Here is a 20,938-nt window from a genome sequence, read left to right on the forward strand (position 1 = left end):
TAAGGAAGATATTCATGTAAAAACTTTTGCTTTTACGGTTGCAAAATTGTGATAGAAGTAGTTTAGGTCTATGTCTGTAATACACTAACAAAACAACCAATCAGTGAGTGTCAATTAGTGTTAATATTAATTTGAGAAAAGGACATTGTTTTGTCATAAGAGTTTAATTCTGACTTTCAAATACACCTTGTTGGAATCCATAGCTGTTAGGCACTAGTATTATGATAATACTAACTGAGTGTTAGGATTGTGTGGTAAATAACTTTGGCATTTTCAAAATACTAAGCCGTGACCTCCTCCCATTTCCTGAAGAACCACTGTACGGAATAATGGCATACATTCTCTGCTGTTTTTCACTCCACTTACATGTCCCTAAGGAGTTTTTGGTTGTAAACAAAGTCAGAGTCAAAGCCCGGCTAGCTTTTTTGAATAGGACTTTCTTAAAGTGCATTGTTTACGCCTTTGCACACGTCTTGGAACTCTTCCACTTCCTTTAGCTGCCACACCAATGTGTCCGTGACGCTTTAAATGAGTGGAACAGAGCAAGTGTCCTCATTTACAAAACAAAAACAGGCCTTCATGTGGTGAAATCTTGTACTCATTAAGTCCCTGAATCACTAAAATCTCATTAGTTGGTGAAAGTAAGAAGTCACCTGGAACAGCAATTACGTGTGATCCGACAAGTATTTCATGCCTTGAAAAGAAGGTTAAAAATGAAATTACAGGCACCTGAGAAGCGCATGGAAACTACATGAAAGCAGACTGTCCTCTTATTCAATCACTTTGGATTCAGTTCACTTCAACTCTTGGTAATTTGGCTTGTGAGGCTCATAGTGTCCTAAAATGACCTGAGATGAGCTCACACAGCAGGATGTTTCCAAACAAAGCTTATGACTTTGTTGTGAGTAGCTTTTTGGTGTTTTGAGCACAACTGAAGAAATGCACCACATAGCATGTCGTTTCAAATCTAAGAGAATAGCATTTATACTTGTAGGATTTTACTATGAGTTACATCAAAGTCACATTAAAGACAGAACCAAAGGTTGAGCATCTCACTCTAAAGACTTGTCATGACAGGCTGTTCCCAGTATTGAGGTATTTTTTCTTTCTTCTGAGAAAAACATTGAATTCAAACACCAGCGCAAACAGAAAAACAAAAAAAAGAATACATCTTCTTCTGCAGCATCAATTGAGCGCATGCAACAGTGGAGCATTCCATAGATGCAGCCATGCAGTCACAGCATAAACTGCCTCACAGAAAGGCCTCACTCACTGCAAGGACAATGGCTTTATTAATGTGAGAAAAACAGTCTGCATGTTCACAAAGCCTAACCTTCACAGAGTGGGATTGTACAGCCTGCTGCTCGCTAGGGAAAAGAAAAAACGGGCCTTGAGATTTATAATGAGGCACTTGGAGAACAGCACAGAGCAATCCATAGAGGAGCCTCACATGCTGATTGTCCGTTTTCCCTAATGCTGTTAATATACCCGGGCATTAGGGAGTTTTCTTGCCGTCTACAGGATGATAAGCAAGACGTGGAGGGAAATGAAGGGGTAATAAATTCAGCAGAATACATTTTGAGTGAGTTAAAAGGATTGCGGTTGGAAAACACTGCAATAAAAGTTTAATAAGGAGTTGGGGACGAGCAGAGCACAGTTGGCATAAAAACACCATTTCAGCTGATTAGAGGGAATGATAAAGCTTTCAATCACAGCGGATGTTCCTGTGCAAATCTCCACAAATTTCAAACAACACCATTTTGCAACAAACTAAAAAAGAGCAACTACACGAAGGGCAAGTCTTTTTCATTTAGTCTTTCATTTTCACAAGAAATTGAGCCCCTTAATGTTGTTTGCTGTTTCAGAAGTGCAACAAAGGTCAGTTTTGAAGACTTTAAGAACATTTGTGTTGCCGCTATTAAATTCCTCAGCTCTTAAGCAAAACAAGCCAAGAATTATCATGTGCAGAGGAAAAGAAAGAGCAATGGCCTTTTGTAGCTGCTTTTTTTCTCCCTCTGTGAGTGTGTCTTTGCATGCATGTCAGCACAAAGGGGGGGTGGGTGACCTTTCCGTGAAGCTTTTGTAACTCTGACTCCCGGTCAGCTCCTCTCACATGCCTCAGCCAGTGACCCTTACTCGCCGTGGGAGGCAGGGTCTTCGCCTGGAGGCTGGATAAGCGAAGGGTTAGAAGTGAGTCTTGAAGCCTCAGCCCTCTCTGGGGAGCGCGGCTGCAGCAGTGCCCAGGCCCAGGTCTCCTTCCAGCAGGTCTTCACGAGGCTCGGATGCACCGGAATCACCACCGATTGATACAAGCTCTGATTTCTCCAAATCGCAGGTGGAGTCGTGTGGTGCGGCCTCGCACAGCTGCTCCTCATTCTGGAAAAATCCACACTGATTATTTCTCTGTTTTCTCTGAATTTACTTCATCATTTAGCACCACATGGGAAGTCTTACCTCCTCGATGTTCGCGCTGCTGAAGAATCTGGCGAACACCACACAGCAGCGGGGCAGTGAGTCACTCAGGGGAGGACCACGATGTGTCAGCAGAGGCTTTAGATATCTGTGACCTTGTTAAGGTGTTGTTGCAAAGGTGTGAGTGTCATCGGCTCAGGAGAGCAGAAAATAGTTTGTATTTAGCAGTTTACAAATCTGGCCTGAGGCGACCAAGTCATAACTGTGAAGATTTCAGCAAAGCCAAAACACTTCCCACAGGGGGGACACTCTGTGATTATGTTTCAAATAAGTAACTGCAGTAGTTTAAGGATATAAGAACTCATAAAGTTGCAAAATATGAGCGTGTTTAACTCTGCCTTGAAATGCTCAGTGGGGAACAATTATCATGAGTGGGACTGAAGGAATTTAAGGAGTGTTTATTGATTTAGCTACAGATGCAGTAGAATCGAGTGACTATGACAGAAAGTAGTGATTAAAGCGTTTCACTCTGGTCTGGGAAATAATGCGTAAAACCCTTTATCTTCATGTCTTCTCTCTCAAACATATGGCACCAAAACTTGAGGTAGTTTTTATCTCAAGAGGTTAAAATTAATAGCACATTTCAAGAAAAACCTGAGCAATGACACAGCAGATTTCACTGCTTGAATGATAAAGTATGCAGCACAGTGCTGTCCTCATAAGGCTATTGTCTGCCATCAAGCAACTGTGGAGTTAAAAGCAGTCATTGATGCTTCAATGCTATTTTTTGATACAGATTGCTAAGTTTTTAGCATATTTTTGAAGAAGTACCAGCCACTGATAAAAGCCTGAGCAACAACAAACAAGTTTTTGGAAAATGCTACAGGAGCAGAAATGCTTGATAGAGAGAGGGTATTTCATACTATTTTTGAAGGTTTGATATCCATAAAAAGATACTTCAAAAACCATCTAAATATAGTTAAAACCCCTTGTATCTCTCTCTGGGGCTCCTTCTTTACGGATCCAGATACATATATCGCTTGAGCAGTTTAATGCAAAGTGCTTCGGTGTACATGTTTTCATTATTTGGCTGCACAAATACATTACAGTTTTAGCTTTAAAGCCTACTTGTGATTAATAATTGCCCTCGAGCGTGTGTTGATACTTTGCTCCCCTTCGGAGAATGGCAAAACAATACTTCACCAGCACTATAATTTCTGCATGAAGCAACCTTTGTACCCCAGAGCCTATAATGAATAATGCGCAACACAGAGGAAGCAGACAAGTACACAATCTTCTGGCACGAGCACAAAAAATCACAAAGAGAAGAGGAAACTGATCTAATGTTGTACTCAGAGCCAAGTCTTGCATTCTGGTGCTGTTATCAGCAAAATGCAAGAGGTGGGAATTATGGGCACTTCTCTGCCAGCTAAAGGGATTTATTTATAAATGTCTAAAGTGAGTGAGAGGAAACACAGAGAGAAAGGGCAAGAGAAGAGGAGGTAAAAAACGCAGAAGTAGGGAATATTGTCATCCTTGGGACCTGCAAGCGTCTCTCTCTTCGATGCTGGCATGATGCTAGACGGCGGCAGTAATTATAAAGGCTGGGGCTGTTTTCAGCCCCACAATGGTGTCAGGTTGTTTGTGTATGTGTTTCTGTTTGTGTGTGTGTGTGTGTGTGTGTGTGTGTGTGTGTGTGTGTGTGTATGTGAGAAAAGGTGCTGAGTGCTGTGGCTGTGTGGGGGTAGAGACTCTACTGCTGCTTCAGCTATCTTGGCTGCGAGCTTATTGCCTTCCTACATGTCCCACACATCACCTTTTCCTGACCTCTCATCAGTAGAGGAGAGTTGAGTACACTGAAATTACTTCATGCTGTTGTGGGATATTTGCTCTTCAAAAGTTTTTTTTTTTTTTTTGTAAATGAACTGTATTGAAAGAGAGACAAATGACAACACAAAGTAACAGACAAAATAACCCATTGATATAGGTAAAAATATGTTGCTGTATCTGGAAATGCAGCAAGATTCTCTAGAAAACAACAATTTGCTGTCTTCTACTTTTAGTATTGTTGACACTTGTCGATATACAGTAAATAGGGCTGGCTGTGACATAGTTGCTACATTTAGAAAGTGGCTTTCTTTGCTTGCATCTTCTGTGTTTAGTCAATAAGTTTAGCTATCCTAGTATTCAATGGTGAGATAAAAGAGTTATGTCAATCTGCTTGATGAGCTCTTAAGTCAAAAGCTGAACTAAACTGAGCTCAACACATTTAACTTTTCATCTGTACTAAAAAAAACTAGCTAGCTTTGAACTTAGCTTAGTGCTACCTCATTGTATCTTTGTTTTCAGTGGGCAGAAAAGAGTCACATCAATTTGCTTATTTGGCTCTTGAAGAGAAAGGTTTCAATCTTTTAGTCAGGCAAAGCTTAACATATTTGAGCTCAGATTACCGCTTGCTACCTGTAAGTTTATTTTTGAGACATGTTAATGTCAAGATTTGGCTTAACTAGCCAAACTTAGGTAGCTTACTTTCTAGTTTTGAGCTTAACTTTCCAGCAACTAGCTGTATCCTTGTATCAAATGGTAAGGTTAACAGAAAGTCAAGAAGAAAGCTTTAAGTCTTTTAGCCAGGCAAAGCTAAACATATTTTAGCTAAGATAACTGCTCATTACCTTTGAGTTTTTATTTTATGGTCATACAGAAAATTTATGCTTTTAAAAAAGAGAGGTAGAAAACAAGGTCAAAAAAAGAGAGTCCCATTAGTCTTGATACGGTCTTGACAGGGAAGCTTTTAGACCATAAATTAAGCTGGGCTATGCTAAACTTAGCAAGGTAGAGGATACTGCCTAGCTGCAGTAGCTCTGTATTTATTGGTCAGATAGCAGAGTCCCGTTAAACCTTACAACATTTTGATGATTGAGCACCCAGTTTTTAAGCTAAGTTAGGCTATGGTACACTTCTTGTACGCTAATAGCTGTAGGTAATAGCTCGCTAGATTTAACTTCATATTTAATGGTCATGAGAAAGATTAGCCTTGACTAGCTATTAGCAAGAGCGCCAGTGAGCAACATCACAAAAATTTGAATACTTGGAGGCTACTTAAAACTATTTTTTTTTATTTTCAAAAGAGCAATGTTGTCTTGTTGTATCTGAATTGTTTGGATTTTACTTAAAAGGAATCATGAGATAATCCAAATTGTGAATTTAAGAAACAACATTACCAAAGCAAGAGTGATAAAATGAGCTTCACACTTTCCGCAAATGTCGAAGAATCCATTATTAAATCCAAAAACACCCTAGGAAGGACCACACTACTTAATTATAACATCTTCATATCTCTTACACACAATACAAAATGTTTAATTTACAGCTGAGGCCACCTCCATCTGTTATTTTTGCCTTTCCATATACAAACCCACAGATACCACTGAGACATTTACCTCCCAAGTGGCACCACAGGCTTCTCCAGAGGCAAGCAAACAGTACAACACTGCAACTCTAAGTGTTTTAAACATAGGTGGCCTTTGAAATACCAGAGTCAAAACAAAAACATGGGTTGCCAGCCCTGAAATCATGGTGCGCTAACTACTACAACAAGCAAAGCTTTGATGTTGGTCAAATCACTGGTTGGGAGTAAAACGTCTGTCCTAATGAGCTGCGAAGTCAGGCTGACGGAGAAACAGTTAGCGTAGCAGCAGTACGCCTGCAGGATAAGACACCAGCTACCAACATGAAGCTCAATTACCTGGCGGCAGAATCCAAGCTGGGGCTTCTCTCACCTGGTCCACATCAAAGCGTCTCTATAATGCGTTTTTTTTCCCATCAGTGGGAAACATTGGCTGGGCCTTTCATCTTGCCTAGGGCCTCTCTCATCCCTCTTCTCTCTCTACTTCACACATTTCCATGCAGATACACACATTATCTCAACCCAATGTGAAGACTTTTAACTACAGCCAGAGGGAAATGGTGATAATCTATGTAGTAACTATAGTTACACAGATTGCAATGTTCAGACGCAAGAAATGAATCTACTTTCGATTTCTGCAGTATGTAATGCTGGTTGTGTTGGGGGTGTTTGCTGTTAATCAGCTCTTTGGCTGTCTTGGTAGGGACCAGAACCTGACTCTTAGGACTCAACTTTACATACGGTATAAGATCAAGTCATTTTCTAAAGTAAGTTACCTGATTTCCCAGTTCTAGCAGTTATGCTAAGCTAAGATGACTTTCTGACAGCTGTAGCCTTAGGCAGTATTTATGAAACACACAAGGGAGGTCAGTCTTCTCATTTCACTCTTTGAAAAGCTAATTAGCCTATTTCTCAAAGGTTAGAAAAGGTCTACAATCAGAGTACTAATGCCAAAGTTACGCTTTTTTTTTTTTTTAAACAACTTTTCATCCCCATCTTAAAAGCTGCTCATTGTTAACTATTAAAGATTGGTGAATCCGTGTAAACACTTGTATATGCTTATTTTGTTTTGTGGCTGAGAAAGTGGTGCACAGGATAAAAATTTGTGCAACATAACACTCCAGGTATTTTCTACCTGGAGTATCAGGACCTTTTAGTTCCAGGAACTTCTTTTTAACTTCTCTCTGCAATAGCTCCTACGGCCCATTTTTGTCAGTATTTCACTATATCCTTTTTTTTTTTTTTTTTTTTTTTTCCAAACTTGTCCTGTCCAGCATCATGACAACAGAACTATGGTCTGGCTGCTGTATTGTGCAGAACACATTTACTTTTCCAAGGGGAGCCATTTGTGTAAAAGGCTCCCCTTGAGTTTTAAAATGATACTCTTTATTTGTGTTTTTTTTATATATATTTTTAAAAAGTTTTACTTCACTTTTTCCTAAAATCCTGTGAAGATTATGCAAATCTGTTCAATGATGTGTGGAGAAAAGAGAGTGAGAAAAAAGGATGCCATACAACAATGTTGACAGAGAGGCTAACGATGTCCTTTGTGACACTAAAGTTAGCCTGTTAGCATGGAGGAGGTTCAGCTTGTGCTATTTTTGATTGTGCTTTATTGTGTTGTTAATTGATTTGTTAAATCAACAATTGGATTGAGAGAAGTGCTGGTCACAAATTTGATTTAAAACTTGCTTGCTACAATACTCAACTTAAAGCAAGAAAATAAATTTTAAAGCAATGGTAGAAAAACTGCTTTGTGGGTGGGTGCATACTTCTCAAACCACTAAAGATTATTACTGAATACTTCTTTCATTAATATTTTGATATGGAATAAAAATCTGAACTAGGATGCATTCCTGAGGACTCCCTCTGTGTTTCAACTGCTCTTTTAATTTTGACATCCACTCAGCTGCAACATAACACCCGAAGCTGACAGGGGCACGATTTGGCTAGCAGGATACAAGGAGGTGATTGTTGAAGAGTTATTTAACAAAAAATATATAATGTGAATGGTGGGTTAAACAAAAATAAAAAGGCTACTATATCAGCAGTACAGGCCCTGCTCCATAAAGTTCCTGGAACTTTAGAATGAAGTACCATCTGAGCGACGTCTTTTCAGGTAGGGATTAACTCTCCTGGAACTAAATCTAGACCCTGATTCCTGTTGTCCAAATGCACATAGTTCCTTAAAAGGTCCTTACAGTTCCTTGGGAAAGTTCCTACTGTTGGAAAGTAACCTCCGTCTGACACTTACCCTCCAGTTGCAGATTCACACACTACAAATAACTATATGAAAACAATGAACGTAGTCAACAATGATCTCATTTGCTATTGTAGCTAATGATGAGGGGATAACATTAAAATTTTGGCTGGTTCCATAACCAACTGAAAACTCCTCACATGACCTTGCATTTTTTAAAAGGACTGAGGAAGCCAATTAAGTGATATCAAATACTGACCCTCAAATATTTTACAAAAAAAATCATGTTCACATTTCAGAACTTTGAGGTTTTAACAGCCAGAACTAAAATGGGTTTGATCAGAAACTTTCTCTCTGATACTTCATTATGTATCCTATTATAATAGATGCAACATAGAAGGCAAAAAGAGGGCAAAAAATCTGCAATGATTAGAGAAAATGAGATAAACTGCTTGTAATGTTAAGCACAATCTTTGCTGAAAACTTGTTAGATTTTTATCACTCATCCAACACCAGGCTGTGAAAAACGGAGGTGGCAGAATCATCGCGTTGCGGGGAGGCTTTTCAGCAGCAGGGTACATGACGACTTGCAAGGACACAAAGGAACAACACAGAGGAGACTTCTTGAAGGAGTGTGAGCCGTTTGAGGGAGGGAATGGTATCTGAAAGCATCCATTTAAATGTCTGAAAACTACTCGTAGACATGTTTACAGATGCTCCCAGGTCGATTTGATTAAGTCTGAGATCACATGAAACCTATAATCTCTGCCAAAGTTATCTCCATAAACTAATTACAGTGTTTCACATTCATCTTGTCTCTTCTGATTATATTAATTAAAGGTTTGATGATCATTTTAATGCACTATGCTCTATTTGTCTTGTAGAAATGGCAATACATCAAAGTAAGTGAATATTCTTTAAAGCATAATAACTACAGATGCCTTTATCTCATGATCTCTGCTTCCTAATCAGACTCATAATGGTATTATGTAAGAGAACTGGACAGCTTTATTATGATTCAGCAGGCTGAGTGTGATGCATTTTCCTCTGGAGAGGACTGTTGTGACTAACTCCAAACATAGACCACAAGATTATCACTTCTGCTTAATCTGCCTTTCGTCTGTAAGGTAATAGTTTACCACCATTGTCTAGTCATATATTCCCTTAGCTGTTTTTGACTTTACATGTCCTTCTCTATAAAAGCAGGAAAAAACCCTCAAATTAATATTAACGCACTCATGCATTAAATGAAATGAACACTAAATGAATGCACTGGTAGACCTGCATCTCATTGTTTTTGCTGCAGAGGCAGAGTCCATAAAGAAAAATGATGTGCTCGCCACCGAGCACCAGACCAGGTCATGAGGCCATTAAGTGGTAAAATTCGATTAGCGTAAACTTAATGCAGTCCTCATGAAACTCTGCTGCAGAGCATGGGGCCGTATTTTAACTGCTGGATGATTTAACTCCATTTTATGATTACAGGAATCCCGTTTACCCTGCAGTCAACAAATACATTAAGAAAAGTATTTTATATTGAGTGAAATACACTTGTCAACTCTTCAGTCACAAAGAAAATTACATAGACAGAAAAAAAATACTTTCATGACTGTGAAACATAAAGCTACCAAAAGCAATGTGTTAGATTAGTTTAGCTTGGAGCAATTAAAGGTAAATTAAGAAAATTCATTTCTTTTTCTGCTAAAATGAAACATTATTTAAATATTTTCAAGTCTATTTTTTAGTTAAAAGCTACCTAATTCAATTAGCTTAGCATAAGGACTGGTAATGAGGGAGGCAGACAATCTGTTTCTATTCCATGCTTAGGAAAAGACGCACATATTTGTAGCTTTTTGCAAAACAAGTTGTTGTTCCCAGTTAAAAAAAATAATACTAAAAAAATTCTGGTGTAGTTTTTTCTTTTTAAGGTATCATCAAGAAAAACAAGAATGATTCTGTGAAAACACACCAACACACTTGTAGTTTTACAACTAACTACAGAAAACTATCTCTTGAATTTACAGTTACTATACTTTTTTAGTAATAGAATGTTAGCCTAGCTCAGTTTTAGGAACAGTAACATTGAAGTCAGCGATATTACCAAGGAAAACTTCAACAACAACAGCAACAATAACCACAAAACATTATTCCTTTCATTTGCAGCTATGTCAAGCTATTTTTTAAGCCTTAACTGCTAGCTTAGCTTTATTAAGAATGAGAAAAAATGATACATAAATTACCTAGTCTGGTTCTGTCCAATGCTAACAAATGTAGTGATGGGCTACCTTCAACAACAAAACTATTCCTCATATTTGGAGCTACATCAAGCTATTTATTAGCCTTTGATTTTTGGTTTAGTTTAGTTTGGCATGAGAAATAGTTACTTAGAAGTCAGCTAATCTGTCCTATTCTGAATTAAAAAATTCAGCTTAGCAATGAGTTCCTTATAATGATGTAAACCATTCATGCTAGTTCTTCCCAACAAACTTATTTGCAAAATAAAATAACCAAAACCATTTTTTGCTGGTTCTGAAAATGTCAGCATGTTAATTCCACTTTAGCTTAGCAAAAACACTCTTTGTTGTTTAGTACTTTGGAATTTTATTTTATTTTTTAATGTTAAGATATCCCCTTACTCATGCTATATGAAGCTACTTGTTAGCTTAGTGAGCTCGGTCAAGCAGAACAATAAATGCCTTAACAGTTTTTGTATTTTTTAAACAGTTTCCTAAAATGTCTCTCCCATGCATCCACTCTTTTTTATTATTCTTCCTCATGTGATAGCATGTACACAAAGCAGTACCCAGTTTATTTCTTTTCGATTATATCAAGCGCTTCTTGTTTGTTCTACCATCACAGCAGATAAGAATCATTCTTCACATCCTCTGAACTGCAGAGCTCTGTTATTTTCCCTTCACTCACCCTATAATACTGCTCATCTCCACAGAACGGTGCATTAACTATTGTGAGTGTGAGCAGATGTGGGGGAGATTTAGAGAAGAAAGCAGTGAAAGGATACTTGGAGTCCAGGCGGTGCCACAGGCTCTGTCTTGTGTCTGGCCTCCTTGTAGCAGCCTGTGGGAGAAACACTATTACTCAAAGAAACACAAAGAGTCTCTGGGCTGGCTGTATTTGCTTCCTGATGGAAATGTTGGAAATCTGCACCCCTGGCTGGTCATGGGGGCCATATCGAATGACCTCGAGTCCAGAACCATCCCCAAAGATCAGTAAGAACACGCCCAAAGCTGCGCTGGTGCAGCTCTGAGTCTGAGCAAATTAACATTTATTCATTTCCATAAGAAAGAGTCCTGCAGCCTGGCCTCACATCACCAGTGGGACCCTTCTCCAAGCCTCCCCGGCCCCGCTGCCCATCCTGATCACCCCTTCAGCTGTACAGTGCCAGGGAGCTGCCTAAACCTTGTCCCATTCACAGCGTGCAGATAAGAGTCAAGTCAAATAAAAAGATGAAAGAAGGGAGATGGAGAGCTGCTGGGAGGAAGCAGGGATGGTAAGGTGGGATGATAGTGTGTGTGTCTGTGTGTGGGTGTGTGGAAGTGTCTGCACAACAAAATGGCACACTCACAGGGCCTGTGTGCATGCAGGGATGTGCTGCAGACTGTCATCTAGCAGGAAGCAAAAGTGTGTTTCCTCCTCGTGAACCTCTCCTCCGCTTTGATGTCATGCAGGGTCGAGATTAAAGAGTGGTAGCGTATTCTTTGTCTGTGGGCGAGGGCGGCAGCATGTACCTTAAATCTCTCTAATGTATACAGCATGTGCATAAAATCAGCCAACATCTTCCACCAGCAGTGACATGCAAGGCCTCGGAATGGGATGAAGTTTGCCCTGCAGCGCTTTTGTGGTGATTAAAAATAGCTCTTAAGCAAATGAAGTTTCATTGTCTTTGAATGTGATCGCCACTGCTGCTCTCTTACTTTCTCTCCAGAGGGGCAACTGAGCAGGAAAGGCAGCTTGGAGTCGCATATGTAAGCATATGTAGAATCTCATGCCAGAAAACGTGCAACTTACTCCACATTTGGTGAACGACAGATGCTGCTAGAAAGCAAATAAAACAGCATGGTTTATTTTTCAAATTATGCAGCACCTATAAGAATCTCACAGAGATCATTTCATTAGGTATTAAGGCTTTGTTGGCTTCTTCCTTCCAACATCTGCCATTTATCTCTTCATGTTTTGTAAATTAGCCCCTCATTTTAAAGTTTAATGCTTGCCGGAAGCCTCTTTCCATGAAATATTAATCCACCGAGTCCCTAAACTCAATCAATAGAACTACAAAAAGAATCATTAGAAAGACTGTTTGCAATGAAGCTAATAGTTGAAGCATTTAAAGTACACAAAACCAGCAGCAGACTGTCTGCAATACATCATCACAGAGAAGCACTTATGCAAAAGATTGTAAATGGGACTGATGAGTAATACAGGTATGATAGCACAGCTAAATGGAGGCAGCCAAGCGCATACAATGTTAGCCAACATGGTCCATAACGTTTAAGGGGCTTTTGTTGTAAGACTGAATAAGTAAAGGCAGAGTGGTGCTTTGCTGCACAGCATAAAAATGTTATACAAATACCTGAGATAATAGCTCTAACAGGTATTTCTGCATTTCTTTTTTTTTTCAAAAAGAGATCCTGTGGATGTCATTTTTTAGCGAGATGTGAATCATAATAGCTTTATATCGAAAAAAATATAAGGGCATTTACTCTTTTTTAAACTATGTTCTCTCTCTATATAGCATAATAAACTAACAGTAAAAATCACAACTTGTACAGAATTTAAGTAAGTAAAAACATTTGGTAAAAAATATATAAACATTTAAGTTAAATAGTGAAAAAAAGTGCAATGGGTTGCTAGAACAGCTTAAAGTGATACTCCGGGATGGAACAAGTTGGGTCCTATCACAAGGTTTAGGGCAGAAATTACCCCTACAGCAGTGTTTTTGTGCAGCAGAAGCCCAGAGCGCTCACACCAAAGACCCCCTCCCTGCTCCTCTGCCGGTTTCCTCTGCACTCAGACGGGGCCATATTTTACTTGACCATAAACACAAATAAACGGACTCCCACCAAAAAAATCTGATATCGGTCTGCATTCACGCTTTATTTAGAGAATTTTCAGCACGTTACTTTCACACAAAAACACCCCTAAATAAGGCTCTAGTTCTCAGCGTGTCTCTTCGTCCTGGCAGACTACCTGCGTTTGTTTATATCTGGCACGCCAATGCGCGGACTAATACACTAAGCGGCGAGCGCCTCGTAGCCAGCTGTGGCTCTGCAGCGAAGGTAGTGCCGTTTTACGACACGATGAGAACTAAAGCCTTATTTAGAGGTGTTTTTGTGTGAAAGTAACGTGCTGAAATTATTCTAAATAAAGTGTGAATGCAGACCGATATCAGATTTTTTCGGTGGGGGTCCGTTTATTTGTGTTTTCGGTCAAGTAAAAAAAGGCCCCGTCTGAGTGCAGAGGAAACCTGCAGACGAGCAGGGAGGGGGTCTTTGGTGCGAGCGCTCTGGGCTTCTGCTGCACAAAAACACTTGTGATAGGACCCAACTTGTTCCATCCCGGAGTATCACTTTAAAGAGAGGGTTTTTTTTTTTTTTTTTTCCTACTACTGTAGCAGCTTTAAATGATTTGCACCCCAAAAAATCATTTTTTTCCTCACTGTGATGTTTAAGAAACCCTTTATTTGTTAGTACAATAAGTGACTAGGAAGCTTCTTACAGCAGAAATCTTTAAAGAGGGGGTACTGTGTTTTTTTTTTTGAAGGATTTATACTGTTCTTCTGGTACCCCCGAAGTAGCTTTACATGATTCACAGCTAAAAAAATACCCCTAGTTTTCCTACTCTGAAAAACCCCTACTTCAACCTAGTATTAGCTTCTGTCTCTTTAAGGCTCCCTGCCTTTCAACCCCCCTTCCCTCTGATTGGCCAGCCCTCTAGATGCCTGAGGGGTAGGCCTTGGTGTTTCTCATGAAGTCTCATGAAGATCTCTTGCTGTTTTATTTTAAAGAATGAACCAGACAGTTTCAGGAATTTCTACAGCATATGAATATGTAGATGTCTAAAAATCTGCACGTTTAGCATGAAAATCCAGAATTGTTACTTTATAACCATGTGAAAAAAAAAAAGGGAAACCATGATACCTGTCTTTCAGTTTAATTCCACTTGGACTGAAAACAAAGTGTTAAAATATATAAATAAACAGATGCAAAAAGATGTTTTTGCTTTTTTTTGCCTATTTTCTATATTTTTTCTATTTCCTTTTTTTTTCTTTTTTTTTCTTTTTTTACCCCTTTTTTCTCAAAAAAAAAGAAGAAGATGTTTTTACCTCGTAGGACAAGTCCTCTGGATCTTCCTCTCTATCCCCCTGTGCTCTGTAGAGAATAAAATGAGAACAGTCAAAGCCTGATTCAGCACAAAGCAATGACAGAAAGATGGAGAGAGTGGACAAAGAGACAGGGACAAACCCCCAGGGTGTGATTTTCCACTTCATGTGAATTCACACCTGTTCAAACAGCCAGTCTATACCTGTGTGTGGATTTGCCTCTAAAGTAAGTAAGAAATCAACATTAAGCTCAGTTCGAATGTGACCTTTTAGACCACTCTGCTGAAAATCAGCCTCCTCTTCCACATCAAACCTCTGATAAATGACAAACAGCGGCGCAATTATGTTTGACATTCTATGTCGTTTCCATTGTTGGGGTGAAGACCTCGCTCACAAAACATGCATGACTCTGCTCTGAAATTAAGTGACTCACTTTCACTCGTAATGAATCCTTCACACCACAGTGTTTTGACACCATCATCCACCTTTAATCTAAATCCAATAATGTGATACATTTAGAGCTCTGCATGTGAGTTAAGCTCCCAACATGTTGTTGTGCCGGTCACCCAAAATCACACTCATTTCCACAGGAGCCAAAAAACCTGCACTCAAAGCACTGTGGGTGTCAAATGTAGCACCAAGCTCAGAGGGATGCTGGCTGTCGATGCTTGTTCCTACAGGTCAGCAGTTAGTGCTAATAGCCTAGCATTACTGCAGCAGGGCTCAGGACATTTTGAGATAGCTCTCCGGTACCACTGAGTGTGTGTGTGTGTGTGTGTGTGTGTGTGTGTTTGTGTGTGTGTGTTTCCAATGTGCTGACGCCAAACTTTTTCTCTTGGAGAGTTCTGCAACAACACAACAGAGAGGAGATCATCATTAGAGCATTAGAACGCTTCGACTACTTAAGGTCGAGCTGATTTCTGTCTTGGCTAGATTCACTTTACCATCCATCTTCCTGCTCTGGTGCATGCTGCAGCAGTTTCTCCCTCTGATTATTCCTTCGCTGTTTTTCGTGCTGTATATGGAAGATGCTGTGATGTAAAATCCTTTTTTTTGCTTTAATATCATGATTCTTATCTCTCACTATCTACCCCAGCCTCTTTCCTCATTTCCTTCTCTTATACTGTGTTATACATGGTACTGACATCAGTCCTAAGTGTTAGGCTTACAGTTGTACGGCCCTAACCACAGGTATGAACATACCCAGGATGCACAAGGACACAGTAAGATCCCATCACTCTGGTTTCTTCTTGTTTCCATGAAAACAATCTGAGTAACAAGCCACCCTCCTCTCGTAAATGATCCTTCAATATCTCCCTGCTAAGTCTTGTGAAACATTTTAATTTGTGCCTTTATTATACTTTTTTATTCATATGTTTCATTGCAAAGCAAACAATAGACTTGAATTGAAGTGAAGCAGAAAAAATGCTTTCCATTTATCGTTTACAGGAAATTGCAATCACATGTCCTCTTCTTGGGAAATTATGTTTCATTTCCAAGCGTGAGGACAAAAGAGAAGAAAAATACAGAATAAACAAATCAAAAGAGGCTTACAACACAAAAACACAGACTGCCAGAACAAAGAAAAGAAAAAAATGAGATGAAATGAGAAATATATTGACAGTAAGCCTGCTGTATGATGAGGAAAGTTCAAAACTGAAAAGCTGTTGTTTTATCCTTATAGTATTCTAACATGATTTGATTCATACGTTAAAATACTAATACGAAATACATCCTCCGGAGTTTTTTTTTTCAGTTTTAGGAATTGCTCTCTAACTGTAAAGCTGCAAAAAGTTAAAACTTAGTATTTTAGTACAAAAAAAAAAATCTTATTTGATTTAATATGAGCCACATTTACCAGACAAGTCCAGAAAAATGTCTTATTTCAAGATATTGAAAGACAAAGAACAAACACAAAAACAAAACAAAACAAAACACCAAAACAAGAATAACACCTGAACCGCTCGTTAAGAGTATAAAAAAATCTGTCAGTATATAAGTCTAATAAGAAAAAAATCAGAACCGCAAGCTGCTGTACATTTCATAAAAATGCTCAGTGAGGAGTTTTAAAGTTGGTATAGGCAAATGAAACACTGATCTGTTTGTTATACTCTGCTTTTTGACAAGTGCAATATCTCACACAGACTATTTGAGCCAGACTTTAGGCCCACCTCCGTCATCGCGAAGCACCTGTTCGACCCAGCCCTGTAACACCCACATTACTGTTTGAACTGATTGTCAAGAGTAGCAGTCGCAATGATCATGTCATGGCTCATACCTTGTGCCTATGTATTTTTGCTCGTGCCTGAAGTGTCTGCGCTAAAGCCCACCTCTCTAAAGCGTTGCCAAAGAAGTGAGAGGTGAATCGTGCTCAAGCATGGCATGCTTGCGGTAAGGGGTGGGAGAAAAAAAACGAAAATTGGAATCAGAATTTTTTGTATGCCACTTTCAAAATTTAGATATTTTGTCAAAAATCTTTTTTTTCAGATTCAAATTCTTCATTTCAGTTTTTGTTTATAAAGTGGATTGGAAAAAAGTTACCACTTTTCTCCAGCAGAGGATGAAATGTTTCTCTCTGACTTATGTGATGTGCATTTTAGAGGAAAATGTGGCTCCTGATATAGTCTGTAGACATTATTTACTTTCTCTTATGGTCTGGTGTTTATAAAGCAAACTAAAAAAAATCACAAATATCAAAGAATCGCAATTAAATCCAATCGTCACACCAAAAATCATACAAGAATCGTGTTGCAAGAAGAGCATATTGTTGCAGTCCTACTTGCAGTCACACTGGCCAAACGGACTGGGCTTTAGGGTTGAAGCATGCTTGAGCACAGTAACAATTGCCAGAGTGACCACCCCCTAAATGGAGTCCTCTTCACCAAAGGGACCGTTTACACGACAATGGTTTTAGGGTGTAACACCAAATTTTTTTTTGCGTTTCAGACGACCTAAAATGCAAACTTTTGAAAACAGACTTCAGAGTGGGATTTTTCTGAAACGCTGCCGCCACCATTGCCGTGTAAACAGTAAACCGGCATTTTTGGTGAAAATGGTAACTTCACACTCGGCTCAGTGCAAGCTCATTCAACAGTCCATTCTTACAATCATCATAGACTACTGTGTTGTGCATTTACTGCTGAATCTGCTGACTGTCTTTATACAAAATGTGCATCTGTTGCTCCACTTCTGCACTTATGTTTTACAAAAACACATAATCGGCTCAACTCTACTTCGGTGGAGATCTCCCAAAAGCGGTTTCTGGACGAGACAGTTATAGCACCACTCACAGGCCTGGCATGCTTACTACAGCGTTTTCAGTCCATCAGCGTTTCCATGTAAACACAGATTTTATTTTTAATGTATTTTAGCGTTTTTAGATTAAAAGTTGTCATGTAAACAGGGCCTAAATTTGAGTCTAGGTAGAGTTCCCAGTACCAGTTTAGTGTATAAAATATGATAAATACAGCCAAGAGTGAGCTCTGGATATGGAAATGTGCTGTGTGACTTCAGGTTATTGGCTGTGTAAACTGTGTTGGACAATACTGATGCGCAGAAAACACATTCTCGAGTACTACTACACTTCTGTGAGCATGGCATAAGAGAGATGGAGAGTAACTTCAAGAGAGGTGATGGAAAAAAAACCTCTGTTCTTCCAAGCACATCATAATAAAATGCATGATCAGTGTCTGCATGCTTTAATGACACAATCAGGAGATCTGACCCACAAGTGGTTCATCCTACTTTGTAATAATGCAGCGCTCCAAAGTCACTGATGGTTAATAAAGGAGAGCTGTAAATTAATCAGACACCAGTCAGCTGCAGAGTTATATTTCCCTTATGACTGGAGAGGAACATGAGGCGTCATCATCAAGCCAAGTGTTTATATGAATTAATTACTTCAGTCTGAAATCAGCCATGTATATATATGTGCTGCTTTCCTTCTTTCCACACTGTGAGTCAGCATCATGGTAAGCTGGTATCATTTTGTGTTTCAAAGTCTGATGACAGTGAGAGGGGCTTTTGTGTTGATTTGCATCTGAAGTGGGGGAGTGAGATCCAATCACACCTAGGTACCAGAGGTGCGTTTGCAGATGCATGAAAATGCAAAGTGTGAACGGTCACACTTAAAGCTGTCCACTGTGATCCCATCAGCCCTGAGAAATAACCTCTCAGCTGCTTTTGCCTGCCTTTTAGTCTGAAATCACATTAATTTCTCTACGCTTTCTTCAGCTCTCACCTTTTTTTTATCATCTCCCAATCTATTTCACTCCCCCAGATAACTCTTCCTGTCTTTATCACCTCCTACCTCCTCTTAATCCTGTTTCTTTGTCTCCTCCTCCCACCATCTCCCTGCTTCTGTCTTTATTTCCTGCCCACATAGATGTATTCCCTTTGTAAGAATAGTAGAAAGAGGTTGAGTAAAGTGCGCTGGAATCACAGAAGAAGGGTTGAGAATGTGCTGTATATCTTGTTTTAGTTATGTAAGGTCTTTCTGTGAAGTTGTTGTGGTTTGGTGGCTGTGACACATGACGCATCGCCTTCAGCGAGCAGGATGCGTTCCAACACGCCGGGCTCCATCACTGAGCTAAGCTGATAGAGAGAGGAAAGGGCAGATAAGGGTGTGAAGGAAAGAGCGGGTGGAGAGACACACGCTGAGGGGGAAAGCAGAACGGGAAGAATAAATGGAGGAGGGAGACATTAGTGAATTTGTTCTATACGGAGCTTGATGGAGACTGAGATAGTTTGCTGTGACATGAGTGTGACAGAATGAACGTTACTGGTGAGCGTGTGTAAAGAGGGTGAGTAAAAGATTGACTCGGAGACAGGACATGACAGAGAGAAGGGAAGGAGAGATAACAAAGCAGGGGGGTGGTGGTGGTGGAGGGCAGGGACGGATCTGCTTTATGTCTCAGGGAAAATATTTAGCTGTCAGCCTCTTTACAGTATTGTTCAATTGATGTGACCCCTGCGCCCTTTTCTTCAACACAACTGTATTCAATAAAGACAACTCAAGTCCACAGTAATGTAAACACAGTGGGCAGAAGTTTAGCGAAATAAATCCATAGACGAGTCAGAGGCATAGATTGGATAACGAAAGGCTGCAAACGTTTTAACAATTTTTGTAACTTTGTAAAGACTAAAAGGATAAAATGTTAATAGACTGTAGCATATTTCACAGTGTTTTGTTGTGTTTTCACTGCAGAGGTCATCGTGGCAACCTATATGGCTTATTTGTTTATTTTCTAAGTTATTTTCTTGGCCTTTTTATGCCTTTAATTAGATAGTAGAGAAGACAGTGGATAGAGCAGGAAACAGAGCAAGAGTAGGGAGCGACATGCACAAAATAGACCCCAGGCTGGATTCAAACCAAGCGGCAACCTCCGGTCTAAGAAAATGAGACAATGCTGAAGTGCTAAAATCTGCTGTTTCTTGAGTGTCCACTTGAGGCTGGCTCCAGAAATACTGGAAGCCACATACACACCAAGCCAAAAAAAGTTGTTTTCAAAGCAGGAGTTTAACCAATTTACAGCCTGGTTCAAAAAACGTCTCCTGTCTGAGTCGCTAGTTTTACTATCAGCACACACTGTACCGGGGTTGAATTTTTCTCTAACTCGACAGTGTAGAGGATATTAAGATTGCAAGCTCCCCCAATCAGAAGCACAGCTCAGGGTCATGTGACCAACAGGCTCCTTAAAGCTGCATGCAAAGCCCTTGCCACTACTAATATGGCTGCGATAGCCAATGTGCTTCATTTTCCGTTTCAGAAACAGATGGGTGATGTCAGGGAGAGTACATCCATGTTTTATACAGTCTATGATTCAGACCTGGGCCATTCTTTTGACTATTTCTTGTCATTTCTTAGTCCCTGTGAGGACTTCATAGTGATCTCGAAAAATGTTCTCTTCTAGATATACTCCTGATCATAAGCATTGATTTAAAATGAGATTCTCAGCACTAAAAAAGGTGAATTCTAAATGCTATTTCACAGTGTCCATGGTCGAGTCGTCCAGGAACACATTGATTTATGGGAATTAGAATTCCCTATGATAACACCATGGTTGTCAGACAGAGTCTAGCGGTGAGAAGAGAGATATGTGTTTTTCTCTGCTGAAAAGGATTTCTTTGATTTAGTTTCGTAGAAATGAAGGACGCTGGACAGAAGAGCAGAAGAAAGCTAAAAAAAAAAAAGTGATGGTGCAAGGGCTAAAGGCTAAAATGCTAAAACACAGGCTTGAGAGTCTGAGAAGAGTCAGGTTATGTTTGCTCTGATTGGTGAGGTTGGAGCTGGTAGTTGAGCAGCGGTAGTACACAACTCGGATTTACTCATGTCACATGTTACAGACGCGTCTCAGAGCACTGAGTAAGTAACACTCAATATGGCATGTTACTTAACTAAGGTAGCCTACAAACTGAGTTTTAAAAGTTTGCTTTCTGGTACATTTAAAATTGTAGAGCTACAGACCTGTTAATACATACATACCTTGTCTTGAACAAGTTAAAGTACTGTTATAAAGATCTGCTCTCCATTCATTTGTTACAAAAGAGACAGACACCTTGGTAAGAGTCATGTCCTCATGAC

The 20,938-nt window shown here is 39.6% G+C and overlaps 1 protein-coding gene across 2 annotated transcripts in view; it reads right to left on the bottom strand.

Moving 5' to 3' along the window:
* Window positions 1–1,146: 1,146 nt before the first annotated feature.
* Window positions 1,147–20,938, bottom strand: part of LOC141807415 (sodium/hydrogen exchanger 9-like) — a 109,201-nt gene continuing 89,409 nt past the window's right edge. For both annotated transcript variants that reach the window (XM_074693422.1, XM_074693421.1), the window contains exons 13-16: window positions 14,359–14,404; window positions 11,038–11,093; window positions 2,455–2,560; window positions 1,147–2,376 (exon numbers count right to left, since the gene is read on the bottom strand). In XM_074693422.1, coding sequence (XP_074549523.1) covers window positions 2,206–2,376; window positions 2,455–2,560; window positions 11,038–11,093; window positions 14,359–14,404 — 379 coding nt within the window. In that variant the 3' untranslated portion in view covers window positions 1,147–2,205. The remainder of the gene's footprint in view (window positions 2,377–2,454; window positions 2,561–11,037; window positions 11,094–14,358; window positions 14,405–20,938) is intronic.

The sequence above is a fragment of the Halichoeres trimaculatus genome, unplaced genomic scaffold (genome assembly GCF_033239565.1).
Source record: "Halichoeres trimaculatus isolate MK-OKI-2021-1 unplaced genomic scaffold, fHalTri1.1 fHalTri1_scaffold_18, whole genome shotgun sequence".
Lineage (NCBI taxonomy): Eukaryota > Metazoa > Chordata > Actinopteri > Labriformes > Labridae > Halichoeres > Halichoeres trimaculatus.